General features: G+C 51.4%; 2 protein-coding genes across 2 annotated transcripts in view; both read left to right on the plus strand.

Annotated features, from left to right (window-relative positions):
- The first annotated feature begins 1741 nt into the window (after positions 1-1741).
- SMO (smoothened, frizzled class receptor) lies at positions 1742-10906 on the plus strand. The gene is made up of 12 exons (XM_085241574.1): positions 1742-2089; positions 5098-5303; positions 5896-6105; positions 6186-6358; positions 6871-7090; positions 7174-7297; positions 7374-7466; positions 7644-7752; positions 7884-8069; positions 8630-8778; positions 8918-9052; positions 9607-10906. Exons 1-12 carry the CDS (start codon positions 1786-1788, stop codon positions 10146-10148), a joined length of 2451 nt encoding a protein of 816 aa, XP_085097700.1. The 5' UTR covers positions 1742-1785; the 3' UTR covers positions 10149-10906.
- A 1085-nt stretch (positions 10907-11991) lies between these two features.
- The window catches only part of AHCYL2 (adenosylhomocysteinase like 2), a 43193-nt gene continuing 27410 nt past the window's right edge, over positions 11992-27774 (plus strand). Inside the window, exon 1 of the mRNA XM_085241769.1 lies at positions 11992-12398. Within this exon, the coding sequence (XP_085097895.1) occupies positions 12048-12398 (351 nt within the window). The 5' untranslated portion in view covers positions 11992-12047. The remainder of the gene's footprint in view (positions 12399-27774) is intronic.

Raw genomic sequence — 27774 nt, forward strand, 5'->3', positions numbered from 1 at the left:
CTCAAAATTCAACTTTCCTTCCCAAAGAAACAGCTTTCCTTGCCAGAACTTATTTCTTTCTTCAGAAAACCAACTATCTTTCCCCAAAAAGCAACTTTCACCCTCAAAAAAAAATCTTTCCTTCCAAAAATGAACATTTTCTCCCGAAAAAGGCAACTTCCCCCTTAAAACCTGACTTTTTTTCCTCAAAAAACAACTTCTTTCTCCTCAAAAAACCCTTTTCCGTATAAAAATGTTTTTTCCCCAAAATAAACACTTTCCTTCCCCAAACTAATTATTTTCCCCCTAAAATCAACCTTTTTTTCCTTCAAAAAATGACTTTCCCTCCCTAAAACCACTTCTTTTTCCCCTCAAAAACAACTTTCCTTCCCCCGAAACTAATTTTCCTCAACCAAACTTTCTCACCTCACAAAACAAGATTTTTCCTTAAAAAAAAAAAGCAACTTTCCCTCCCCAAATTTTTTCCCCTCAAAAACCCACAATTTTTCTTCCTCCCATCTATTTTTTCCTCAAAAACCCCCTTTCATTGCCAAAAAAGCAGCTTTCTCTCCCTGAAACTATATTTTTCTCTTCAAAATACCAACTTTTTTCCTCAGAAAAGCACCTCTTCCCCCCAAAATTCACTTTTTCTCCTCAGAAACGAACTTTTCCGTCCCAAAAACTCAGTTGTCCATCCCTAAATTTCACTTTTCCTCCTTGCAAAACCCCTTTTTCCTTCACAAACCCACTCTTAACCTGCTTTTTCCTTACAACCCCAACTTTTCTCTCACTTTTCCCTCACAAAACTCACTTTTCCTCCTCACAAAACCAAGTTCCCTTCCCCAAAATTCACTTTTCCTTCACAAAACACAACTTTTCCTTCACAAAACCCAATCTTTCCCTCACAAAACCCAACTTTTCCTCTCCAAATATCTTTTTTTCTCTCCAAAACCTGACTTTTCCCTCCCTAAAACTCACCTTTTCCCTCACAAACCCCACTTTCCCCTGAAAAAAAAAGTTTTCCTCCTTAAATCTCATTTTTTCTCCTCAAAATCCATCATTTCCCTCACAAGGCCAACTTTCTGCTTATAAAACCCACTTTCCCCTCCCATAACTCAACTTTTTCCTCACAAACCCCAACTTTCCCCTCACAAAACCCCTTTCCTCCCTGTATCTCTTTCTCTCCTCAAAATCTGATGTTTCCCTCACAAAACCCAGTTTCTCTCTCACAAACCCCAACTTTCCCCTAAAAAACCCCCTTTCTCCCTTAGAAAACCCACTTTCTCCCTTCCAAGCCAAACCTTCCCCTTACAAAATCCACATCTCTCCTCCGAAACCCCACTTTCCCCTCACAAAATCCACTTTCTCCCTTCCCAAACCCCACTTTCCCCTCACAAAATTCACTTTTCCCCCTCTCAAACCCACTTTCCCCCTCACAAAACCCACTTTTTCCCCTCACAAAACTCACTTTTCTCCCCCCAAGCCCAATTTGGTCTCACAAAACCAACTTTCTCCCTCACAAAACACACTTTTCCTTCATGAACAAAACTTTTTTCCTCCCAAACCCAACTTTCCCCTCACAAAACCCACTTTCCCCACACGAACAGAACTTCTCCCCCTCACAAAATCCACTTTTTTTTCCCCTCCCACACCGAACTTCCCTCCTCCAACCCCAACTTTTCTCTCACAAAACTTTCCCTCCTCCCCAACTCCCCTTCTCCCTCCCTCTCCCGCCTCTCTCCTCCCTTCCCTTCCCGCCCCGTCCCACCCCAACTCCCCCCCCCCCCCCCCGCCACAGGCCGGGCCATGGCGGGCCCCGGGGCCGCTCCGCCGGGCTCGGGGGCTCCGTGCGGGCCGTGGGGCGGGGGCGGCCCGTGCTGGCTGTGGGCGCTGGCGCTGGGCCTGGCGCTCGGTCCCCGCCGCTGCCCCGCGGCGCCGCTCAACGCTTCTGCCGCTCCTCCCGAGCGCTGCCGGCGGCCCGCGGCCTGCGAGCGGCTGCGCTTCGGCTCTTGCCTGGGCTCCGCGCTGCCCTACGCGCACACATCCACGCTGCTGGCTGCAGACTCGGGATCGCAGGAGGAGGCGCACGGAAAGCTGCTGCTGTGGTCCGGTAAGGGGAGGGGGGGGCGGGGGGTGTGGAGGGCTGATGGGGTGGTGGGGGGTATGGGAGGCAATGGGGTGGTTGGAGGTTATGGGATGATGGGGGGTAATGGGGTAGTGGTGGTGATTGGGGTGGTGAAAGTAATAGAGTGATGAGGGTAATGGGGTGGTGGAGGTGATGGGGTGGGGGGCTGATGGGGTGGGGGGGTGATGGGGATGATTGGGGGGTAATGGGATGATGGAGTGGTGGAGTTAATGGTGTAGTGGGTGTGATGGGGATGATGGAGGGTAATGGGGTGATGGGAGTAGTGGGGTGGTGGAGGTGATGGGGATGATTGGGGGGTATGGAACAATGGAGTGGTGGAGTTAATGGGGTGGTGTAGGATAATGGGGTGATGGGGGGTGATGGGGGTAATGGGGTGATGAGATGGTGAGGGGTAATGGGGCAGTGGGGGGTGATGGGGTGATGGAGGTGATAGGGATGACTGGGGGGTAATGGGACAATGGAGTGGTGGAGGTAATGGGTTGATGGGGGTGGTGAAAGTAATGGGGTGATGGGGAGATTATGGGGTGGTAGTGATGATGGGAGGTAATGGGGTGGTGGGGGGTAATGAGGGTGATGAAGTGGTAGAGGTGATGGGGGTGATGGAGGTGATGGGGTGGTGGGGTGTGACGGGGTGTTGAGGGTAATGGGATGGTGGGGTGATGGGGAGGTGGAGGTAATGGGCGAAATGGGGCGATGGAGGTGATGGAGTGGTGGAGGTGATGGGGATGATGGGGGATAATGAGGTGATGGGGGTAATGGGCTGGTGGGGGGTAATGGGGTGGTGGGAGTGATGAGGTGGTAGGGAATGATGGGGGTAATGGAGTGGTGAGGGTGATGGAGTGGTGGAGGTAATGGGGTGATGGGGGGTAGTGAGGTGATGGGATGATGGAGGTAACAGGGTCACTGCTTGGCCACAGCTGCTGTGGTCTGGTATGGGGCTAGGGGGTTGGTGGAGTGGTGGGGGATAATGGGATGGTGAGAGATACTGGGGGATCACAGCATGGTGAGCTGCTGCTGTGGTCCAGTACAAGGCTATAGGGAGTAATGGGTGATGGGGGGCTATGGGGTGATGGGGGGCTGTGGGTAACATGGAGTCACAACATGGCAAACTGGTCCAGTAAGGAGTAACGGAGTGATGTGGCTATTGGGGTAATGGAGGGCTGTGGTGTGATGAGGGGCTTTGGGTAATGTGTGTCATAGCATGGCAAGCTGCTGCTCTGATCCAGTGTGGGGTATGGGATAATGGGGTAATGGGGGGCTGTGGGGTATTGGGGGACACAGCACAGCAAGCTGCTGCTTTGGCTGGATATGGGGTAGTGGGGTGGGTTATGGGGGGCATGGAGGTATTAGGGGCTGTAGGGGTATTGAGGGGGATATGAGGCTACTAGAGGGGTTTGGGATATAAGAGTGGTCTGTGAGAGTGATGGGGGGTGCAGGGGGTATGCAGGCATAAAGGAGTCTATGGAGGTAATGGGGGGGCTATGGGGTAATAGAGCAGTATGGAGGATGAGAGGAGGTATGGGATAAGGGGGAGTATGGGAACAGTACAGGGATATGGGAATAATGAGACCTATGAGGAATAACCGGGTAATGGATGGATGTGGGGGATGCGGAGGCAATGGAGGTGTATGGGGGTATAAGGGAAGTTTGGATTTAATGGTAAGGTATGGGTGTAATGAAGGGTGGGGGGTCTGGAGGTGTAAGGGGCTGTGGCAGTAATGGGGGGTACAGTGATAAAAGGGGTGTTATGAGTGTTAAAGGGGTAATAGGGGAGTGTAATGGGTGTAGGGGTTGTGGAGAGGGCTATGGAGGCAGAAAGGGAAGTGTGGGGGTAATGGGGAGTATAAGGATACAAAGAGGGGGTGTGGGGATATTAGAGGGGTGTGGGGGGTAATATGTATGGGGTAATGGGGAACTTGGGCTGGTAATGGGAAGTATGGGGTTATATGTGGGAGTATAGGGGTAATAGAGGGGTATAAGAGTGTAAGGAGGGCATGGGGGTATAAGGAAGGGGAGTGATAGTACAGGAAGCTGTTGCTGTGGTCATTATGGGATAATGGGGGATATAAGGGGATAATAGAGGGAGATGGAGGTGATTGGTATGGGGGTATGGTAGGTATGGTGTAATAGGAGGTGATGGGGTGTGAGAGGGGAGGTTATGGAGGGGAGTAATATGGAGTATGGAGGGTTATGGAGGGCACTGTGGAAGCAATTGGGGAGGGAGGGGAGAGTAGTAGGGGGTTTGAGGTATAGAATCATAGAATCGTAGAATCACCAAGGTTGGAAAAGACCTCAAAGATCATCCAGTCCAACCGTTCACCTATTACCAATAGCTCCCACTAAACCATGTCCCTCAACACAACATCCAGTCTTTCCTTGAACACCCCCAGGGTCGGCGACTCCACCACCTCCCTGGGCAGTCCATTCCAGTGCCTGACCACCCTTTCTGAAAAATAATACTTCCTAATGTCCAGCTTGAATCTCCCCTGCCGTAGCTTGAAACCATTCCCTCTGGTCCTATCACTAATGACACGAGATAAGAGGCCAACCCCCAGCTCACTACAATCTCCCTTCAGGAAGTTATAGAGAGCAATGAGGTCTCCCCTGAGCCTCCTCTTCTCCAGGCTGAAGGAGAAGAGGAGTAGGGAGGAGGTTTGAGGGTGATAGCACAGGAAACTGCTCTGCAGTCCAATAGGGGGTAATAGTGCAGTGAGCTGTTGCTTAGAGGCAGAATGGAGCAAACAGAGGGGTGTGGGGATGTGAGGAAGGAGGGGGGCATAAAGGAGAGTGCAGTGAGAATGGGAGATATGTGAGTGGTGGGTGATGGTGGGGGTGTGGGTGGGTATGGGAGGTGATGGCAGAGGTGATGGAGGGCTGGGTGCAATATAGGGCAGCAATATAGGGGAGCACTGCAGGGTCACAGGAACAGGCACGGCACCCATGGATGCCTCATATCCACACCATTTCCCCAGGCCTGCGCAATGCACCACGCTGCTGGGACGTGATCCAGCCGCTGCTGTGCGCCGTCTACATGCCCAAGTGTGAGGATGGGCAGGTGGAGCTGCCCAGTCAGACCCTGTGCCAGGCCACACGTGCACCCTGCACCATTGTGGAGCGCGAGCGTGGCTGGCCCGACTTCCTCAAGTGCACTCCTGACCGCTTCCCTGAGGGCTGCCCGGTATGGAGACGCTTTGGGGACATACTGGGGACACAGGGCACACCTGGGGACGTGGTGGGGACATGGTGGGTGCCAGCATCCTGCTGCCACCCCTTTGCATCCCCAAGAGTGGGTAGTATCTGGCTGTCCCCAACCTTACCATGAGACCACTGTTCATCCTGGTGGTTTGTCTTTGGAGTGCCACCTTCTCCTCTTCCTCCTCCTCTTCTTTTTTTTCCTCTTCTTCCCTTTCTCCTGTCTCTCTTTCACTTCTTCCTCCTTATTTGTTTCCTTTTCTCCTCTTTCTTCTCTCTTTTTCCAACCCTTTCTCCCCTTCTTCATATCCCTCTTCCCCTTGCCTCTCTTTTTCCATTTCCTCCTTTTCCTACTGCTCTCTCCTTCCTCTCTTTCCTTCTTTTCCTTTTTCTTATCTCTACCTACTCAATCTTTTCTTCCTTCTCCTTCTCTACTTCTTCCTCACTCTTTCCTCCCCCTCTTTCCTCCTCCTCCCTCCCCTCTCCTTCTCCCTCCTCTTTTCTCCATCCCTCTCCTCTCCCCTCCTCATCTCCTTCCCTTCCCCCTTCCCTCCCCCTGACTTCCCCTCTCCCTGCAGAACGAGGTGCAGAACATCAAGTTCAACAGCTCAGGGCAGTGCGAGGCGCCGCTGGTGCGCACAGACAACCCCAAGAGCTGGTATGAGGATGTGGAGGGCTGCGGAATCCAGTGCCAGAACCCTCTGTTCACCGAGACGGAGCACCGTGAGATGCACGTCTACATCGCCGCCTTCAGCTCTGTCACCATCTTCTGCACCTTCTTCACCCTGGTGAGCCGTGCTGCTGGGAGACACCACACATGGCTGGCTCCAAAAGGAGAGCGGTCACCAACGTCCCTGTCCTACTTTAGGCCACCTTTGTTGCCGACTGGAGGAACTCCAACCGCTACCCCGCCGTCATCCTCTTCTACGTCAACGCCTGCTTCTTTGTGGGCAGCATTGGCTGGCTGGCGCAGTTCATGGATGGCGCCCGAGATGAGATCGTGTGCCGTGCCGACGGCACCATGAGGCTGGGGGAGCCCACGTATGTGTCACCATCATCCCCTACCCAGGTGGTGTCCTTGGGAGGGTTCTTAGGGTTTTAGATCAAGAGGTTTCCCCTGGGCCTAAGGGGGTTCTTGGGGTTCCAGGGCAAGAGATGTCCCCAGGACCAAGGGACATTTTTGGGGCTTGGGGACAAGAGTTGTCCCCAGGATCTAAGGTGGTTCTTGGAGTCTCTGGGTCAGAGATGTCCCCAGGAGAGGCCTTGGGGTTTTGGGGCTGGAGGTGTTCTCAGGAGCTAGGAAGGTTCTTCCACCAATGGGACTAGAGGTGTCTGCAGGAGGGTCCTGAAGGCTCCAGGGCAAGAAATGTTTCCAGGAACAGGGAGAGTTCTTGGGGCTTCAAAGCAAGAGGCATCCCCAGAAGCAAGTAAAGTCCTCTGTGCTCGGGGGAACTGCAGGGCTCTTGGAACATGGGGATGCTCCACTTGTAGGACAGGAGGGCCCCCGTATCCCCTCCCAGTGGCCAATGGCACCCCTGTCTTGCTCCCCATAGCTCCAACGAGACGCTCTCCTGCGTCATCATTTTTGTCATCGTCTACTACTCGCTGATGTCGGGCGTAATCTGGTTTGTCATGCTGACCTACGCCTGGCACACGTCCTTCAAGGCGCTGGGCACCACCTACCAGCCGCTGCTGGGCAAGACCTCCTACTTCCACCTCATCACCTGGTCCATCCCTTTTGTGCTCACCGTGGCCATCCTGGCTGTGGCACAGGTAACGGGGCTGCAAACCCATCTTCCCCCCCTGATCCCTGCTTGCTCAGGTGGGCGCAGCCAGATGACATCCCCAATCACCAGGTGGATGGTGACTCTGTCAGCGGTATCTGCTTTGTGGGTTACAAGAACTATCGCTACCGCGCCGGCTTCGTCCTGGCACCCATCGGGCTCGTCCTCATCGTCGGCGGCTATTTCCTCATCCGGGGTAGGTGTGGGTGCACTGTGGGGATGGAGGCACTGCAGGTATCCTCAACCCTGACCATTGTGTCCCCACACCACAGGGGTTATGACGCTCTTCTCCATCAAGAGCAACCACCCTGGGCTGCTGAGCGAGAAGGCTGCCAGCAAGATCAACGAGACCATGCTGCGTCTGGGTGAGAGCAGCCCCAGGAGCACCACTTCTGTGGGAGTTGGGGTGGGAATGGGGGTGTTTGTCCCTTGGATGCAGGCATCTCTGTCTGACATCTTGGCACCAAGAGGCAAAGCTGTGTTGCTGATGTTGTTGATCACTGGAGCTTGACTCAGCCAGGAATGTCCAACTTCTCTTTCAGGCATCTTCGGGTTCTTGGCCTTTGGCTTCGTCTTCATCACTTTTGGCTGCCACTTCTACGACTTCTTCAACCAGGCAGAGTGGGAACGAAGCTTTCGGGAATATGTCCTGTGAGTGGAACAGGGACAGTGAGCAGGGGATGCGTTAAGTGACTTGTTTTGAACTCTGTGTCCCCCAAGAGGGGACCGCATCCCCTGCTGAGAGTGCTGGGTGTCCCCTTTACTCATGTCTGTCTACACAGGTGCGAGGCCAACGTGACCATCGCCACGCAGACCAACAAACCCATCCCAGAGTGTGAGATCAAGAACCGTCCAAGCCTGCTGGTGGAGAAGATCAACCTCTTTGCCATGTTTGGCACTGGAATCTCCATGAGCACCTGGGTCTGGACAAAGGCCACCCTGCTCATCTGGAAGCGCACCTGGTGCAGGTGGGATCCTGGGATGTCACTCCAGCTGACACCCAGTGTCCCATGGGGATATCACCCCAGCTCTGTGCCCCATCCAGCTTCCTGTGGGGATGTCAGCACAACTCCACGCCCCATCCAACTTCTGGAGATGCTGGAGGTCATCTTTAGTCTTTTGGCCATCGGGTCAATGACCTGTGGGGTCGCAGTAGGTTTTGAGGATAGGTTATGGGGTGGCATGTCCCACAAAGTATGTCCTGGTTGCAGGACAATGTCCCATTATGTGTCACCACTGCTCTATGCCCTGTCCAACATCTTCAGATATTGGGATGACATCCAACATCTTGAGATGCTGGAGATTGCCCCCTGACTTTTGTCCATTGAGTCAACAAATTGTGGGGTCACAGCAGGATGGGGAATGGGGTGGTGTGTTGTGGTTGTAGGACAGCTCCACCCCCACAGGACACCCATCAGGTACAGTCTCCAGCCCTTGGTGCACCCCTTCCAAACAGGGACAGTCCCCAGGGCTGTGGCTGCGCGTACCCTATGCCATGGGCCACCACATGTCCCCACCTTGTCCCCAGGCTGACAGGACAGAGCGACGACCAGCCCAAGAGGATCAAGAAGAGCAAGATGATTGCCAAAGCCTTCTCCAAGCGTAAGGAGCTGCTGCGTGACCCAGGCCGGGAGCTGTCCTTCAGTATGCACACCGTCTCGCACGACGGTCCTGTGGGTATGCATGGTGATGGGGAGGGATGGAACCGCTTCTCCCTGTTGTCCCCACCTTTGAGATGGATTTCCCTCTTTCTCCCCACCTTCAGGGTGGATTTCTCCCCCACCTTTTTGATGGATCTTCTCCTTTGTCTTGGCAGCTGGTTTGGCGTTTGACATCAATGAGCCATCAGCTGATGTGTCCTCCGCGTGGGCTCAGCATGTCACCAAGATGGTGGCCAGGAGAGGGGCTATCCTGCCCCAGGACGTCTCTGTTACACCGGTGGCAACACCTGGCAAGTCCCTGGGAACGTGAATGGGGAAGAGTTGGGTGGAGAGGAGCCTGATGAGGTTCACTGAGTGCAGGTGTAGGGTCCTGCACCAGTTGAGGAACACATCACTACAGACTGGGGGCTGAGCTGCTGGAAAGGAGCTCTGAGGAGGACCTAGGGGTCATGGTTGAATCAGTGGTTGACCAGTAGATAACCAGCAGTTGACAACAGGTTGGCCAGTAAATGATGACAGGTTGACCAGTGGTTGACCAACAGTTGACCACAGGTTGGCCAGTGGTTGTCAAGCAGTTGACCAATGGTTGACCATGAGTCAGCAGTGTCCAAGAAGGACTCTGCTCTGCCCTGGGGAGACCACAGCTGGAGCACTGGGTCCAGTTCTGGGCTCCCCAGTTTGTGGCAGACAGGGAATTGCTAGAGAGAGTCCAGGAGAGGGCTGCCTGCCCTAGGGAACGTGATGGGTTGGACTGGACGATCTCCAGAGGTCCCTTCCAGCCCTTATGATTCTGGGACTCTGTGGGCTGAGCTGTGGTCACTCTTACCATCCCTATGTCCCACAGTGCCACCGGAGGAGCGGAGCAACCTCTGGGTGGTGGAAGCCGATGTCTCTCCAGAGCTGCAGAAGCGCAGCCGTAAGAAGAAGCGGAGGAAGAAGAAAAAGGAGGAGGTGTGCCCTGAGCGCCGTGCCGGGCTCTCTGTGGCCCCCCTGGCCCCCAGCTCTGTGCCTCGCCTGCCCCGGCTGCCCCAGCAGCCCTGCTTGGTGGCCATCCCCCGGTGCAGAGGGGACACCTTCATCCCCGCAGTCCTCCCGGGGCTCCCCAACGGTGCTGGGGGGCTGTGGGATGGCCGGCGCCGAGCCCACATCCCCCACCTCATCACCAATCCCTTCTGCCCTGAGAGTGGCTCCCCAGAGGATGAGGAGAGCCCCGGCCCCAGTGTCGGGCACCGGCAGCACAACGGGGGCCCTCGATGGCCCCCTGAGCCCCTTCCTAGTGGCAGTGGGGTGACGAGGACTCGGGGCAGACGCGCCGGCTTGGCTCCCATCCACTCCCGGACCAACCTGGTGAACGCGGAGCTGCTGGATGCCGACTCAGATTTCTGAGCCCTGCACGATGCTGGGGACAGCGGAGCCCAACGGCATCCAAGTAGCCCCAAGGGAATGCTGGAGCCCAACCAACACCGGGGTCAGGCCCAGCGTTGTCCGGATGGATTTGATGCTCATCCCGATCCACCAGCGGGATTTGAGGATGGGAGAAGAGAAACTGGTGGAGCGGCACCCCTCGAAGGCGCTGCCAGGATTTAGGGGTGAGGGGGACGCTCCCTCACACCCCAATGGTGGTAGACAGGTTAAGGTGTTGATTTCGATCCCCACACATGGACTGCTCTGCCGCCCCACAGCTAGATGGTACGTAGAGCTTCCCAACACTTTTACGGTGCCAATAGGGTTTTTAAACAATATTTTTGTATTCTTTGTAATACACCGAGACGTGGCGGCCCTGCACGGGGTGCAGCATCATCCCCATTTTTCAGGCTCTGCTGCAGGGATCCCAAAGTGCCTTCCAGATCCCCTTTGCCGTCTGGGTGCACCAACCCCCCGAGTAAAGCTTTTTTTTTTTTTTTTTTAAAACTTTTTTTAAAGAAAAAGGAACAAATTATATCCGAGCCCTGACGTAGGAGGACACCTGTCCTTGCTGGTGCTTTGTATCTCCCCCTTAGCCCTGTAAATGTCTTTTGAGTGTTTATTAAATCCCGGTAGGCTCACGGCTTTCTCCCTACCCCCCCCGGCGACCTCCACGGGTTGATTTTTGCTGCGTAAAGCAGAAACCCTCCTGTATCAGTATTAAATTTGCCAAGTTTCCATTGCTGGCGGCTGCTCTGGGTTCTGTGGGGGGGAATTGAGGGTGGGGAAACACCGACGAAGCTCCTAAAAGTGCTCGGGGTCGGGGTTGGCTTCCATGGGAGCTCCTCAGCGCTGCCCCTGCGCAAATCGGGGTGAAAATGGAGAAGGCTTTTGTGGAGAACCAGAAGCAGTGATGGGAGTCGCTTTGGAATCCAATGGCACGCTGGCGCCCTGGGGATATTTTGGGATGCTTGGAGGAGTTCTTGTGGTACTGAGGACTGTTGTGGGGAGTCGGGGGGGGGGAGAAGGGGGAACCCTTTGCCAGCAGATGGCACTGTGGATCTGGACGTCTCCAAAGCCGCTCGTCGGGGGGTCCTGGAGGCACGGACCCACATCCACGGATGGAGCGCAGCTCTCCACGCTCCGCCGTGCCCGGGGAGTGCTTGGTTGTCCCGAAATCCGGCTTCTCTCTTAAATTTGGACGGAACTGCTCCACCCCAGTGCCCTCCGCATTTCATCAGCCGCTCCCTCCCTGTCTGATAGCGGCTGTTTTCCGAGATAACACCTCCGGCAGCGCTCCGCTGGCGCTGACATCGCATCGTATCGCCGGAGAGCTGCGGCACGGCCCGTTTGCTCAGCGGGCGAGCGCGGGTTGACGCCCCGACGCGACGGAGCAGCGCCCAATTAACGCGGCGCGGAGATTAATCCGTGACATCTCCCTTCGCTGGCAAGCAGAGATAGAGATGAATATCCCGAGGGAAGGGACATGCACGGATCGCGTCCAGTTGGGACAACCCTACGTATGAGTGCTGTTCCCCATCTCCGCATCCCCTCTTGGGACGCTCCCTAACACTTCTGCTCCTGTCCATCGCCGCGGCCATTCCGCGCCCCGACACCGCCGCACTACACCTCCCAGCATCCCCCGCGCGAAGGGGGCGGGCACGAGGGCGGTGCGGCGCCGCGCGGAGGCTGCTGGGAGCTGTAGTTCCCTTCGAGAGCATGGCGGCGGCCAGGCGGCGCGGTGGACGCTGGGAGTCGTAGTTCTCCCGCCCCCATTGGTCGGGCGGGGAGGGGGCGGGAGGACTACGACTCCCAGCGCGCCCCGCGGCGGGGCGGGCCCCGAAGCTCTGAGGGAGGCGGAGGCGGCGGACGGCGGCGGCGATGTCGGTGCAGGTGGCGGCCCCCGCGGTGGAGCTGAAGGAGCTGAGCGGTCCCATGGAGAAGGGCTGCGAAGCGACGACCGTTCCTCATCCCTCTCCGGGGGTTCCGTGTTCCGGAACGGAGAGGGAAGCGGTCACGGCGGCCGAGAGGCCACCGCCGGGTGCGGTGAAGGTGCCTCAGGCCTCGGCCATGAAGCGAAGCGATCCCCACCACCCGCAGCACCGGCATCGCGATGGGGGGGTCGGCGTAGGGGGGGCGGCGGCGGCGGCGGCAGCGGACGGCGGAGCGGCGGCCGAAGCGCTCGTCAGCCCCGACGGCACCGTTAGCGAAGCGCCGCGCACCGTTAAGAAGGTATGGGGGGGGAAGAGGGGGTGGGATCGTGGGGCTGTCCCTGTGTTTGGGGACCTGGGTTGTGCCCTCCCAAACTGGAGCTGTGGAGATGCTTGGGGTTATTTCCTCCTCCCCCCCCTCCTTCCCTCCCCTCCCGAAATAGGTGGTATTTGTGGATGTGGGATTCCTCCCCTCCCCCAGATAGGCATTGTGGCTGTGCTTGGGAAAGGCAGTGACCCCCACAAACTGAGGCTGAGGAACAGGGAGTGACCCTCCCCCCAAAAAAGTGGAACTGTCCTTGTGTTTGGGGATGCGGGGTGAAACCCCAAAGTGAAGCCAATCTGGTAACTGAAGGCAGAGGCTTGTCCTCCCTTCATGGTTATGGTTCTTGGGTACTGGGGTTGAATCTCCTGTAACTGAAGCTGAGAGGGCAGGGGAGACCCCCCACAAAAGAAGGACTGTGTGTTGGGGGCACTGGGTAACCCCCCTCAATTTGGCACAGTGGTGATGCTTGCTGACAGGATCATTCCCCCAGGTGGACAATGTTATGGTTCTTAACCCCCTTCCCCCCAGACCGTCCCCCCCCAAACAGATAGCTTGGCAGTGCTTGGTGCCCTTCCTTCCCCTCTACCTGCATCTATGCTTGTGCTTGGGGACATGAGGTGAGCCTTGGTGGGAACACTGCCCTGTAGGTGTGCCCATCAGGTTGGCTTCCCGTCTCCACCGTTATCTTGGGGACATGGAAACGCCCTGGGTACAGGAGCAGGTAATATGGGAGGGGTGATGTGGTGTGTGGCTGTGCGAGGCACGTGTCCGGCTGTACTGCTGTGTGTGCAGCCTGTAGGTGCATATGTTGTTTGCACGTATGTGTCTCCATACCTACACCTATGTGAGCTGTCTCTGTGTCCGTTCAGACTCACTGTGTTCTCCTTACACCCTTTGGACAGGGTAATTAGTGGCTTATCTCGTTAGAATGTGGATTGGTGAACTTTTATCTCGTTAGATCTTCAGCTGTGCCAGGATAGGGAGCAAGTTTGTGTCATGGTGATTGCTGCAGCAGGTCCTGATCGGCAGGATTTTGCCCTTCTGCGTTCAACTCAGTGCGTCTCAATGCTGTCACGTGGAAGGGGAGGTCGCTCATCATAAAAATAAGAGTGGTTGGGGTTGGGAGGGACTTTAAAGGTCATAGGACTATGGAATGGTTGGGTTGGAAGGATCCTTCAAGATCACAGAACCATAGGATGGTTTGGTTGGGTTGGAAAGGTTGTAGAACCAAACAATGGTTGGATTGGAAAGGTCCTTTAGGACTGTAGAATGGTTGGGTTGGAAGAGTCCTTGAAGATCATAGAACTGTAGAACGGTTGGGTTGGAAGAGTCCTTGAAGATCATAGAACTGTAGAACTGTTGGGTTGGAAGAGTCCTTGAAGATCATAGAACTGTAGAACGGTTGGGTTGGAAGAGTCCTTGAAGATCATAGAAAGGTTGGGTTGGAAGGTTCTGTCTTGTCCCAAGCCCTGCTGTCCACTGGGATGCCCATTTAGTATGTTAATCCCAGTAGTGCTCACTCATTGGGCTCCACAGCCGGATTACTTCACACACAAAACATGAGTCTGGCTTTTCTAGACTATTTTCCCATCTGCTGACCCAGAAACACTGGGATCTTGCATCAAATTTTGCCAAATCTCATTGCATTTGCTTTCAGACATTCACTGATGTATGGACATCTTCAGAATTACTCAATTTCCCACATCCTTTTCTGAAGTTTGCTCATAATTAGTGCTAAAATAGTTCCACGCGTTCTACTTTGTGGAAACAGGAGAAGTTCTCCCAAATGCTTTGAAAAACAGATAAACACAGAACAGAAGACCCGGTGGCTTTAGAGAGGCAATCAGCAACTCTCTCCAAGGCTGCCAAAGCCTTTCTCCCTCATTTCATTCCTGTACCTGTTTTTCCCTCTGTGCTGTTAAGCAAACTGACTTAAAATTTCATAGCAGCACGTAAGGAGAACAGAACCAGTCCAGACCAAAGCTGTGTTTGGGGCCGTCGTTCTCCGCTCATGCTGCAGGCTGAGCTTTTAGGTGAGTAACAGCCACGGCTGAACTTACACCTGCAGGTGTGAGTCAGGGCCCTGAGTCACGTTGGTTGCTTGCTGGCCCGAGTTTGTGCTTGCACTGTGGTTGGGTGATAGCATGCTTGCTCATTGAGTTTGCCAGGTGAGCAGTCGCTGTGTTTTGTGTGATCTCTTATTGCGTCCCAAGTCGAGGAGTCCAAAAGCGGTGGAGCTGGTAGCTGTGCTGTTGCAGAATCCCAGGACTGTAGTGGTTGGAAGGGACCTCTGGAAATTCTCCAATCCAACCCCTGATAAAGCAGGTTCTCTGTGGGAGGGAAGGTGTCCAGGTGGGTTTTGAATATTTTCAGAGAAGGAGACTCCGTTGGTCTTTGTGGCCACAGGACACACTATTGGCTCAAGGCCACCAAGTCCTTCTCTGGAGAGCTTCTTTCCAGCATCTCAGCCCCTGACTGTCCTGGTGTGTTCCTTCCCAGGTGTAGGACTCTGCACTCACCCCTGTTGGAGATCATCAGGTTCCTCTCTGCCCAACTCTCAGCCAGTTGTTAGCGTGGGCTCTTCCATCATTCTGTGATCTTTATGATCCTTCTATCCCAACCTACCATGGCTCTATGGTCTTTAAGGACCCTTCCAACTCAACCATTCTATGGCTCTGTGATCTTTAAGGACCCTTCTAACCCATCTGTTCTGTGGCTCTTGGATCCTTAAGGACCCTTCCAACCCAACCATCCCATGGCTCTATGATCCTCAAGGACCTTTCCAACCCAACCTTCCATGGCTCTGTGATCTTTAAGGACCCTTCTAACCCAACCTTCCATGGCTCTATGATCCTTATGATCCTTCCAACCCAACCATTCTATGTCTCTATGATCTCTAATGTCCCTTTCAACCCAACCATTCCACGCTGTGTTTCTGTGATACTTTTGGAACATACCTCATAAATATGTGTGAATTCTGTGTGATGGAGTGGAGGGATTTTGTGGGAGTCCTGTACTCCATTCTGTATTCCTTGAGCGCTGCTCTCTGCTTTCCAAGTTCTTCCACTTCTGCCAGACCTTTGAGTGTTCCCCGGAGGCTGCATTCTCCTAATGAGCACGGCTGGATGAACGCTGCTTCGTTAAATCTCATTGCTGGGGGCCATGTGCTTTTATTGCACACAACCCCCCTGGGCCCATCTCCTGGTGGAGTCTGAGTTCAGGAGATGCTGTGCTTGTGGGTGCCTGGAAGGAGCCAGAACCCGAATTTTGGTTGAGTAACAGGGATGGAAGTTGCGGGCAGTGCTGGGAATAACGTGACTGAAGGAAGAAAGTCACTCCAAAGGCTGTATGGAGTTACAGTGGTGCAGGGCATGGAAATATCTGTTTTGCTTAGTGATAATCCCACTGAAACGCTTCACTTTCAGCCGTAATTGAGTTAATTCCTTCTTTTTTCTCCTATTCTGTTAGCTGAATCCAGTAGAAATCTGCGTGGGCTGCCAGGTCAACCCATGCACTGAAATGGGAGAAGGCAGCGAGCAGGAAAATGAGGCTGAGGAATGTGAGGCGGTGATTCTGCAGGGAGCACAAAAAGCATGAGGTCAAAAATTAGAAATACATAGCTGTATTTGAGAGCATTTCTCAACTGACCCCTTCTGCTGACAGCCTTGAAGCACTGAATTGCTGCAGTGCTTCTGCTGTGCGCTGGACACCTTCAGAAAACAATTTTGTTCCTGGGTGTGTTCTGGGGAGGAAAACGAGGATGCTTAGGAAACGCAGTGCATAAGGAATGCTCAGAAGTTGCATTACTTATTTTGCAAAAATCCACGCTGTCAGGTTGCTATCCTGCTTTTTCCCCCAACTAAGAACTTTCCTGCAGTACAAAGAGAGCTTTTGGCATCCTTTATTATATTGTTTTTGGAAAAAGTGCATGAGTGGAGTCTGTACACACACGGAAATCCTTTTTATTGCTGTAGAAATGGGCAGGGGTGTAGTGAGTGAAACGGAGAGCAGCTCGGGGCAGCACGTGGCTCCGTGACGTGGTGACATTTGCAGGGACTCTGCTGCTGACCTGGTGACACTGTGCTCTTTCCCTGCCTGGGACAAACAGCGTTTTGCAAACAGAGCATTGGAATAGTGTGAGATAAGCAGAGATAAGCCTGGAAGCACACCCTGAGGAAGACGTGTGTTGCTGCTGTTGCAAGGTAACTCTGCTTCGTCTTGGCTCGTGGCATGCCAAAATTAAGGTGCTTGCCAACAGGTTTGGGCTTTCTGTTCTGAAATGAAGCAGCGACCTTTTTCCTGGGATACCTCAGGGTTCAGCAGGACTCCTGCTGGATCCCATGAAAGGAGAGGAGAGCAGTCCCTGGTTATGCCTTTCTCTGTGCGCTTTGTGCCCTCTCAGCAAGAGGGACCCAGCACCAGTGCTTCTGCTGCTGACATCTGAGATTCCAGAGTCAACAAGAAAACCCCTTTTGTTTTCCAGGAACTCCTGTTTAAAGTAAAGCTCCTGAGTATTTCATTCCGATGCATGAGGTATTGGTGCTCTGTGTGCTTTCAGCATGCTGAGAAGTGTGTTTTGGATTCCAGCGATGAAAAATGTGATATAAATAGGAACGATTGTGTGCACCCTTTGCTTCTTAGGCAGCTGTGTGTTGTAGAGGTGCTGGGGTGAGGATATGTCATGGTTTTATGATGTTTTTGATTGGTATTCCCAAACTGTGTCAGGGCAGCATGAGAGGAGCAGTTGCCATTCCATAATTCAGTGATTTTTTTCAAGACCCTTCCAGCCCAACCATCCTATGGCTGTCCTATCTTTAAGGTCCCTATCTTTAAGGTCCCTATCTTTAAGGTCCCTATCTTTAAGGTCCCTATCTTTAAGGTCCCTATCTTTAAGGTCCCTATCTTTAAGGTCCCTTCCAACCCAGCCATTCTGTGATTTCAGTAGCCCACATCTTCCATCCTGCCAAACAGATTCCTTTTCCTACATTGGGATCACACATTGCAAGTCATCATGCCTTTACCTATCCAAGCTAAGTGATTTTTCTGTAGTTGGTCAGAAATTAAGGATTCCCAGCATTCAATTAACAAAGCACTAACAGCATACAGAAGCTCTGTGGTAACATCAGCTATTTCTTCTTTTTCTTATCAGCACTGCCATGATCTATTTCTCATTATTTCTCATTTGTTACCCCCTCAGCCCTCCTGCAATGAGAGAGGGTTGTAGCTGGTGGGAAAAACTCTGGAGAATAACCAAGCAACAGAACAGTGGGAAGAGCACCGTGCTCCCTGATTTTGCTGTCTGGCTTCGTAATGCATTCCAGTAATGCACAGATGAGCACAATACAAGCAGAACAAATTCGACTTCAATACAAGAGTTGTGGGAGGGGAACTCTATGTCTCCTTGCCAGAGCGGTTCCTGCCTCACCCCAGCCAAGTGTGGGCTATCGGCGTGGAAATGCTCCTTCACTTCTCCTACCTGATGCTACCTGAAGGTGATTTGCAGGTGATGGACTGCAGCTCTCACTGCACAGCTTTGCTGATCAGAAGGTGTTGTAGAAAATGGGGTTTTGTGCTGAAGAACCCAATGCAGAGAGCTGAAGGCATGTCGCTGTGCTTTGTTTTCCTTCAGAAGGAATTACAGGGAACCATGTTTGTCCTAACAAAGCAATGCATTTCATTTCGGCTCTGCTCTGGCTTTGGCTCACCCAAAGCTTCAGGAAAGATGAGGGTGACAGACACAGGAGAAGCGCTTCCCAGAACAAAACAGGTTTGTGTTTTGCTTTTTTTTTCTTCCCTTTCTTTTTGCGTCAACAACCCCTGCAACAATCCAGGCCTTTCACTCAGTTTAAATTGGGTTATTCAACACTAATGTTATGCAAGGCTCCTGATTAGTGGTGTGGAGTTCGAGTTGGGAGATTGTTGGAGCTGCGATGGAATTAAGGTAACCCTGGCAACCATTGTCATTAAAATCAGGTTCCTCTTGTTGCATTCCTTGCAGCCCTCGTGTACTGAAGCAGCACAAGGGTTCTTCCCAGAATATTCCAGTCTGGAGTGTGGAGGCAGAGGGTTTGAGGTGGTGAACGTGGCTCACTTTCTTGTTTAATGCTCTGTAGAATCTTAGAACCATGGGATGTCCCAGTGGAAGGGACCCGCTGGGAGACCTGGTCAGGAATTTCTCTTGATGCGTTCCATGGCTTGTCCTTGAGCCCTGACAATGTGGCTGAGGAGAAAGAGGGGAAAGAAATAAAATTAAGAAGGGATGTAGTGTGATGATACTCCTCCCCCCCCCCCCCCCACTGACCTCTACATAGGAGGAGACTTTGAGAAACAGAGAAGTAGGGGAGGAGGAAGAGGGTTTGCTTGGCTGTCTTGTGATACAGAGATGACCTTGGACAAATGGCTTTGGCTGTCAGTGCCTTCCTCTTATCCAGTGAGGCGATATCACTTCTCTCTTCTCTGCAGATCTGAGGCTGGTGAATGTTTCCTCTGCACTGTTTGAAGACTTCTTGCAACCACTAGATAGAGATGAACCAGTAATGCACTGGATAATTCTCCCAGTGCTTTATTTCAACCCAACTCATTGGCAACCTATGGTAGCCAATAGGTTGACCCAAGGCTGACCGTGAGCTAGCAGTGTGTCCTGGTGGCCAGGAGGGCCAATGGGACCCGGGGGTGCACTGCATAGAGCATGGCCAGCAGGGCTCAGTGCTGGGCTCCCCAGTTCCAGGCAGACTGGGAACTGCTGGGAGAGCCCAGCAAAGAGTGCAGAGATGATGAAGGCCTGGAGCACTTCCTGGTGGGGACAGGCTGAGAGCCCCGGGGCTGTGCACATAGAGGAGAGAAGGCTGAGAGAGGGGATCTGATCAACAGCAAGCTCTTTCAGTGCTTGGCATCTCGTTTTTCCTTGACTTCTTATTCTTAATATAAATCAACTGAAACGTTTTCTGGTTTCTCCGCAGCAGATGCAGCACAAAATGACCACAAATGAGTCACTGGGCTGTCTGAACATGCAAAGCATTTTGAGCCGATGTTCCTCATGATGTGGCTTCCCCATCACATTCTTGTTGCCTCACGTTTCTGTGGGGAAATGTTAGCTGCTGGCATGGGGATTGCAAAGTGCCAGGAGCAGCTGCTCCCATGGGAGGTGACAAGCTGTATTTGGGACCTTACATCCACGGAGTCATAAAGGTTGGTTGGTCGTCGAGTCCACACACCAACCCATCCCCACTGTGCCTACTAAGACCTTGCATGGGGAAGGACTGGAGCTGTGGCAGCAGCACTCAGGCTGATTCATCACATGGTTTAGGGGTGAGATTTGGGGGTTTTCTACCTCAAATCACCCAGTAGCAATGCTGAGTGGGTGCAGACAGCTGCCAAGCCTGGGCAGAGCTGAGGCAGAACACTGAGCTTCTCATCCCATGGGGATTCTGAACTGCTTTTTCTCCTCAGGATTTGTTTGTTCTGTGCTTCCTGCCTTTTATCGTTAGTTTGAAGGAACAGCAAGTCACTAATTGTGGTGCTGGTAAAAGAGAAGTTGCCAGAGCAGTGTGAGTGCTCCATCTGTGTAGCTGCCCATGGCCATGGATGGGGTCTGGGTGGCATGAGCTGGTGGGGGGGGACCCAGCCCATGAAAGGAGTGGGGCTGGGGGGCTTTGGGGTCCCTTTCCACTCAACTGTGCTGGGATTCCGTGATCTTGAAGGACCCTTCCAACCCAACCATACTGGGATTCTGTGTTCCTGAAGGACCCATCCAACCCAACCATACTGGGATTCTATGATCTTGAAGGACCCATCCAATCCAACCATTCTATGCTTCTGAAAGGATGTCCGTTCAGTGTTGTAACTGAAATATTGTACAGTAGGGAGACAGCCTTCCCCCAGATAGGCATGCATAACCGCAGAGCTGTGCCAAGCAGAATTTAGGATCCCCCAGACAGGTGCAAGTGCCTTCAAACCATCTTTGAGTAATTTGTCCTCTGTCTTCCTCCAGGATGTGACAGGTGTCATGGCACCATCATTAGGATCAAATGAACTGCTCTTTTGGTGATTTCTCTGGTTGTTTGTTCGTTTGTTTTTATGGCAGTCTGGAGTAGAAATCATTTTTTTTCTCCTTACAGGAGTAGGGGGAGAGTGGCGTGTTGGTCTTGGTGTTGGGTTGAGATAGATGCTGCCACATCCTCACTTCTTCCTTGAGGTTGATTTAGTGCCATTCCTGATGCAGATCCTTGGCACTTCCCCATGTTGTCATGGAAAACAAATAAAAACCCATTCCCTTCCGTGAGGATGGTGCTGCCTCTTGGGCAAATCCATTTCTGAATTGTCAGAATCAGGAAAGAGTTCTGAGTGAAAATCAGCTTTTAGTGCTATTCCTTTTCACATGGCTTTTGCTGCTCTCCTTTCCCTTAGGCACAGCCATCCTTGGCTGATCTTTGAGCATCTTAATGCACGTGCAGCCCCCGAGCCCTTACGTTTCCTTCTCTTTATTCAGCTTTTGAGAAACCCTGGACAGAGGGAAAGCACAGAACGTGCTTCAGAGACAAGCAGAAGGAGGGGACGCGTGCCGAGAGCCAAGCTGCCTAGCAGTCACCTCCTAGCACATCACAATGCATTGGGGCAGGGCCTCAATTACCACTGCGAGGATTTTGCTCCCTCATCCATCTCACCAATCCCCTCCTTTTGTTTTTTATCCCCACGTAAAATGCATTCAGGTCGTCACCCACCTCCATCTGCAGAGCGGATCAGGGAGGTACACAACTGAGAAAAACAAACATCCATTTCTTTTTTCTCCCCTTCCTGGAACTCCTTTGCTTCCACGTAAGGGCTGTGTGCTGTGATAATGCAGAAGTGGATAGTGTTAGGTTTTAGCTATTTCAGTTATTTAACTGCAGAGTTATTCTTCACATGAACTGTTCTGGGAAACCACAGCTGTGTAATTCAGGGGATGGTTCATGAGCCTTAAAGGGGTGGTGCTGGAAGGCTTCAAGCGTTGGATTTTTCTCATCAGTGTCAAAGAACTGCTGAAACCCAAAACCAAGCCATTCTGTGGTTCTGCCATCTTTAAAATCCCTTCCAACCCAACTGTTCTGTGGCTCTGTAATCCTACAGGCCCCACTCTGTGCAACCCCGTGGTGCAAAAGGCAGGATGTGTTTCCTTGGGAAGGAGCTGCAAACAAACCTGACAGACGTTTAGAGAAATCCAGCCCCCGTTATTGGCAGGCACGCTGCCACTGTGATAAATGCTGTGAGATTTGTGCCCAGGGTGTGAATGACTCACTTACACTTGATGTGTTGCTGCTCACAGTCTGTGCTTTGTGGGATTTCCAGGTTTCTGGAGGTGTGAGGTGTGCACTCGCCGTGGTGTATTACAAGAGCCACCCCTTGGGGCTCTCCTTTGGCTGAGACAGTGATGCTGGGAGTGATGGAGTTCAGATCTTAAGCTCTGCTGAGCTGCAGGGATGGAGTTGGAAGTCTGTGGGGCTATGGATGCTTTTTGGATTGTGTAAGGGAGCTTGTTCAAGCTCATAGATCCATGGGACCTTCCTGTGCTGCTGTGCTGTATTTCCACTTCAGCCATCCATTGGTTTTGTCCGTGAAGGAGAGAATCATGGAATGGTTGGGTTGAAAGGGTCCTTCAGGGTCACAGAACCACAAAATGGTTGGGTTGGAAGGGTCCTTAAAGATCACTGAAAGGGCCCTTCAAGGTCACATAATGGTTGGATTGGAAGTCCTTCAAGGTCATGGAATGGTTGGGTTGGAAGGGTCCTTCAGGGTCACTGAGTGGTTGGGTTGGAAGGGTCCTTCAAGGTCATGGAATGGTTGGGTTGGAAGGGTTCTTCAAGGTCATGGAATGGTTGGGTTGGAAGGGTCCTTCAAGGTCAGGGAACACGTTGTGTCTGCAATAAATGGGATGCATTTGCTCTGCATGCAGACCAGAAAGCTGCAGTCACTGCTTTGTGTATTCCCATGCCTTAGCAATGAAGCTTACCCTTTGCTATCAAGCAGTTTAATATTTTTAACAACTTTTTTTTTTTTTTTTTAATGTGACAACAAAGAGAATCTTCAAAAGGATAATTGAGCTGAAAGCACAGCACAGTGAGATCGTTATCGGCAAGCATGGCTGAATGGCTTTAGGAATTATGTGCTTATTCATTAACTTTGAAATCTGCTCATGAGACTTCGCAGTTCTCCTGGTGGTGTTGGACAGAAACGTATTTTGGAGGCTGAGCCTGGGATGGAAAGCTCATGGTGCAGTAGGTCACCGTGAGGTGGTTGTAGGCTGCTTTGAATAGGTAGGTCACAGTGAGATGGCTGTAGGTCACCGTGGGATTGTTGTAGGCTGCTGTGAAGAGGCTCTACACGATCATGAGGTGACTGTAGGCTGCTATGAAGAGATTGTAGGTCACCATGGGAAGGTTGCAGGCTGCTGTGAAGAGGCTGTAGGTCACTGTGAGATGGTTGTAGGTCACCACAAGGTGATTGTAGGCTGTTATGAATACGTTGTAGACCACCATGAGGTGGCTGTAGGTCACAACAAGGGAACTGTAGGGTGCCATGAGGTAGCTGTAGGTAAATGGTGTACTTCTCCATGTGGCCTATATCCAGTTCTTCCAGGAGACTCAAGCATAAGGTTTTTTTCTCACTCTTGTTCAATTCTGCATGGGGAAGCCCCATTGCCTGCTGCAGATTTCAGCACTGCTCTCTGCCATCAAAATCAGTTGGTTTAGGATTTCTGATGCTTGGAAAGAAAAAAGACATTTTAATCTTTGCTTCACGGAGTGAGTGAAATGTGCTCGTTATCATTAGCCTGTTCCAAGTATAGTCTGGATTTGATGCCTGGTCTGAATTGAAAGCGACAGTGTGTATTTCTGAAATCCATTTCAGTTTTTAATGCCCTGTTGCAAAAAAAAAAAAAAAAAAAAAAAAAAAAAAAGAGTCATTACGGGTAATGCTACGCCCATTGGCTTCAGTAACTCTTGTCTCAAAGGCAGCGCTCCCAGACTTTGCGTTGTGTCTTTTGCTGTTTTTATGGCCCGACTGCTGCAGTTGTGATCTTGGATACCAGCCTCATTCTCTGCTGAACGTTTGAGAAAGCGCTGATTAGCAGAAAACAGCTTTTAATTGTGTGCTTGATGGACTGAAATATGGTGGGGGTGATCTCTTCATCCCGTGCCCTGTGATAAATTTGTCATCTCCCAGTTTGAAGACTGGAGAAGAGTCATCTTTTGGTATTCCTTTTAATTTTCATTTTTTGTGAAATCCCTTAAAAAGAGACAATGATGCTCTTAAATAGAACTGGAGAGGCTGGGGAAATAACATTTGGGTTGAAGAGTTAATTTTTTTGGAGCAGTTTAGAACAGAGCTGCTTTATTTCTCGGAGCGGAATGACGCACGTCTGAACTCTGCACCAAAAATGACATTGGCCTCCATTCGTGTTGCAACAAGCGCTGCTGTCTGGCTGCTTTTGGATCGTGCTTCAGAGCAAGGTCTGCCTCAAATAACAGGTCTGAACAGATGGGTATCTGACCGAGCTTTTCTTGCTCGGTGCTGTGTTCCTCAACGTGATGCCGAGGCCGTTCCTGACCCCGTGGGGCACTTGGATGCAGTGACGGGCGCAGGGAGCCTGCAGCGATTTCAAGTAGATTTGCCACGCCACGGGTTTAATTGCAATAGTCTTATGTGCACAATTAAACGCACTTAACCCTTTGGTGGACGAAGAGATGTTGAGTCAGCTGCAGGGAGCCCTTGTTGCGACCTTCCAGGGCTTGAAGGGAGATTGCAAACAGGAGGAGAGCGACTTTGTATGCGGGCAGAGTGTGATAGGACACCGGGGAATGGCTTTAAGCTTAAAGAGGGGGAGGTGGAGGTCTGATGTAGGGGATATTCTTTCCCCTGAGGCGGTGCCCAGAGCTGTGGGTGCCCCATCTTGGAGGTGCCCAAGGCTGTGGATGGGAGCCTGGGCAGCCTGAGCTGGGGGGCACCCAGCCCATAGCAGGGGTTGGGCTGGGGGGCATTGGGGTCCCTTTCAACTCAACCATTCTGTGATCTTGAAGGACCTTTCCAACCCAACCGTTCTATGGTTCTATGATCTCCTCGGTTAATAAGAAACAATTCAGATAAGATAAATTGTCACAGCCAGCTTTTGATGGAGTTCACACAGAGTTGTAAATAAGGTTGGAAGAGACCTCTGATATCATCAGGTCCAAACACAAACCCACTACAGTCATTAAACCACGTCCCCACGTGCCATGTCTCCATGTTTCTGGAGCACCTCCAAGGAAGGTGACTGCCCCTCCTCCCAGGGCATCCTGTTCAGTGCATCACCACTTTTTAGAAGATTTTTTTTCCCTAAAATGGGATATGTCTGGGGTATAGCCAGCTCGTGAGATTTGCGTGCCAAAGGCAATTTAAATTATGGATGCAAGTTTCTAGCTGCTTTTGTGTTGAATTTAATGACTTGACCTTTTGTGTATGCACTTCTCCACCTAGAATCAAAGTTTGTGTGTTGTGACAGGTCTGGGAGACTTAAAACTGATATGTGAACATTGTGTTCTGGGTGTAGGCAAGAAGATGTGGCTTGAAGGACATCTCTAACCTAAAGACCTTCTGGTTTATCACATTTGTTGGTGGCCTTGGTGTTGGTGTTACCAGCTGCATTGTTTCTGTACACAGTACAATATTGTTCTTAACGTAAATAATTGTTAAAAGAAGGAGTGTGAATGCAGTCTTGACCTTTAGAAGCAGTTCAGATCAGCGTTCTGGGACAGATCCTAATCTCACCTCTACACAAAACGCTGCAGAGCTGCTGGCTCACAGCTGCAGGCTGGCATTTGGTTTGTGCCATTCGCTGCATGGAAAACAGGCAAAGTTGGCTGGATCCTTCTTGTTCTGTTTGCTTCGCTGAAGCTCTTTGACATCTACATTCTTCTGAAAAGAGTTTCACCCAAGCAGGAGTTCAGAAATCCTGGCAGTTTGTCTGTGCTTCGAAATAGGGACCCATCCCTGCTGCTGAGGGTCTGCTGGTGTCCCAGGTGGGGTTGGAGCTGCATTCGTGCTTCCTATTCTTCTTTCTTCATCAGAGCAGTGCAAGATCTGATTTAATTAAACCTGAGGCACCATCCCTTCAGGCCTGGAGGGAATCACAGCTCATTCCCATTTTCTGGGACCATGAAAATCGCAGTGAGAACCTGGCTGAGGCTCAGAGTGGTTCTGCTGTCAACCAGTGTGGCAGCCTTAGAATCATAGAATCATAGAATCACCAAGATTGGAAAAGACCTCAAAGATCATCCAGTCCAACCGTTCACCTATTACCAATAGCTCCCACTAAACCACGTCCCTCAACACAACATCCAGTCTTTCCTTGAATGCCCCCAGGGTCGGTGATTCCCAACTGTTGGAAGTCATGATGGTTATGGAACAGTCAGTGTTTTCATTCTACTGCTTCAATAAAAGTCCCTCCAAAAATAAAGGGAAAAAAGGTGAGAAGTGCTGTTTGATAACATGAGCTTCTAAACTTAGAGATGTTGTTCTGTTACATCTTGAGCCCGGATTTGGGGGAGGAGGTACTGCCCGGTGTGTGTCCCTTCTGGAAGGAGGGGAGCAGCTCGTGTGTTGAGCTCTTATCAGTATCTTTTTAAGAAGTGATATGTGGAGCATCTGCTTGATTCCCATAGTGATTCTTTTCATGATTATTTTTTTCCATAAGGCGTTAGTACATAAGGAGATGACTCTGTCTGCACAGACAGAAGGAAAAGAGGATTTGAGGGGAACACAGATGAGGGAGAGCTTTGCAGAAGGACACGGAGCACTCTGCAAAGCACAAACAACAGAGCTTTGGCTATTATTTATTGCTCACATTGTGATGAGCTCTGGACTCCGGATTCTTTTCAAAAAAATAGCATGAAGCAATCTGATTTTGGGAGGGCTCTGGGACAGCTCACCCACAAAGCAGCTGCTGCCGTTGGGGATTGAAGACTTCCATCTTGAGCTCCTCTAATGGGAGTGCCTCTACTTATGTCCTGCTTATTTTTCTGACCATTTTCTCTCATTGGACTTGGAGAGAAGTGATACCTGCAGTTCTTGTGACGAGACTTTTTTTGTCATCTGCTGGTGACCACGTGGATCGTAGGATCACAGAATCATTGAGGTTGGAAGAGACCTCCAAGATCAGTCTGATTTTGTTGATCAAGGAAGTGAATTGGGGCATTTATTTCCACCAGAGATGGATGAGCTGTGGTGGAAAATTGTCCCTGTGAAGTTCCCTGAATGCAGCTGCATGGTTCGTTCTGTCTGCATTCAGTGGTGTTATAGAATCGAAGAACTGCAGAATGCATTGGGTTGGAAGAGTCCTTAAAGATCAGAGAATTATGGAATGGTTGGGTTGGAACATCCTTAAAAATTACAGAATCATGAAATTATTGGGTTGGAAGGGTCCTTAAAGATCGTAGAATCATGGGATGGTTGAGTTGTAAGGTCCTTAAAGATTGTTTAGCCACAGAATGGTTGAGTTGGAAAGGACCTTAAAGATAACAGAACTATAGAGTGGATGGGTTGGAAGAGTTCTTAAAGATCATATTGCTACTGAATGGTTGTGTTTGGCCCCAAAGCTTCCAGCCCCCTCCTGCTGTGGACTGGCTCGCCACCAGCTGAAGCTGCCCGGGGTCCCATCCAGCCACGTCTCCCTGTACCTTGCACGCATCACACATTGGTGCATTTATTCAAAACACAAAAATCCCACTCATATCTCACAGTTATTTGGCACTCTGGATCCACTTCCTGCAAAGGATTCAGGGTTTCAAGCAAATAAATACCACTTCAGCTCCTGTTCTTGGCTGCTCAGTGCTGTTATAACTCAGAGATTGGAACAGAAGCAGAGCTCAGTGTGTTTTGGAAGCCTCAGGAATGTGGAGTTTGGGCATCCCCATGATTCAGACTCAAACAGCACAGACTGTGGGCGATCCAATGCTGGTGCTTGTATTGCTCATAAGACAAAGCATCAGCATCCTTTTATAAAATCTGGTCTTGAGTTTGAAGACTTCAAAATTAATAATCATAGAGATGTGGTGCTGGGGGGCATGGTGTGGTGGGCGTGGTGGGGGGTGGGCTGGGGTTGGACGTGGTGATCTTAGTGGTCTTTTTCAACCTTTCTGATTCTCTTTAGGGATGTGGTTTAGTGGGCATGGTGTGGTTGGGTTGGGGATAGACGTTTTGGACGTTGTGTTGAGGGACGTGGTTTAATGAGAACTGTAGGTGATGGATGGATGGTCAGACTGGGGGATCCTGTGGGTCTTTTCCAATCTTAGTGATTCTATGACATGGTGATCTTAGAGGTCTTTTCCAACCTTTTTGATTCTCT

The sequence above is a fragment of the Meleagris gallopavo genome, chromosome 1 (genome assembly GCF_905368555.1).
Source record: "Meleagris gallopavo chromosome 1, MGAL_WU_HG_1.1, whole genome shotgun sequence".
NCBI lineage: Eukaryota > Metazoa > Chordata > Aves > Galliformes > Phasianidae > Meleagris > Meleagris gallopavo.

Excerpts from the sequence above, each read along its gene's own strand:
- SMO (XM_085241574.1), top strand. The coding sequence starts at position 1,786 with ATGGCGGGCCCCGGGGCCGCTCCGCCGGGCTCGGGGGCTCCGTGCGGG. Across the intron at positions 6,359-6,870 it reads ATGAGGCTGGGGGAGCCCAC|CTCCAACGAGACGCTCTCCT; the intron begins GTATGTGTCACC and ends TGCTCCCCATAG. Across the intron at positions 7,467-7,643 it reads CGAGACCATGCTGCGTCTGG|GCATCTTCGGGTTCTTGGCC; the intron begins GTGAGAGCAGCC and ends CTTCTCTTTCAG.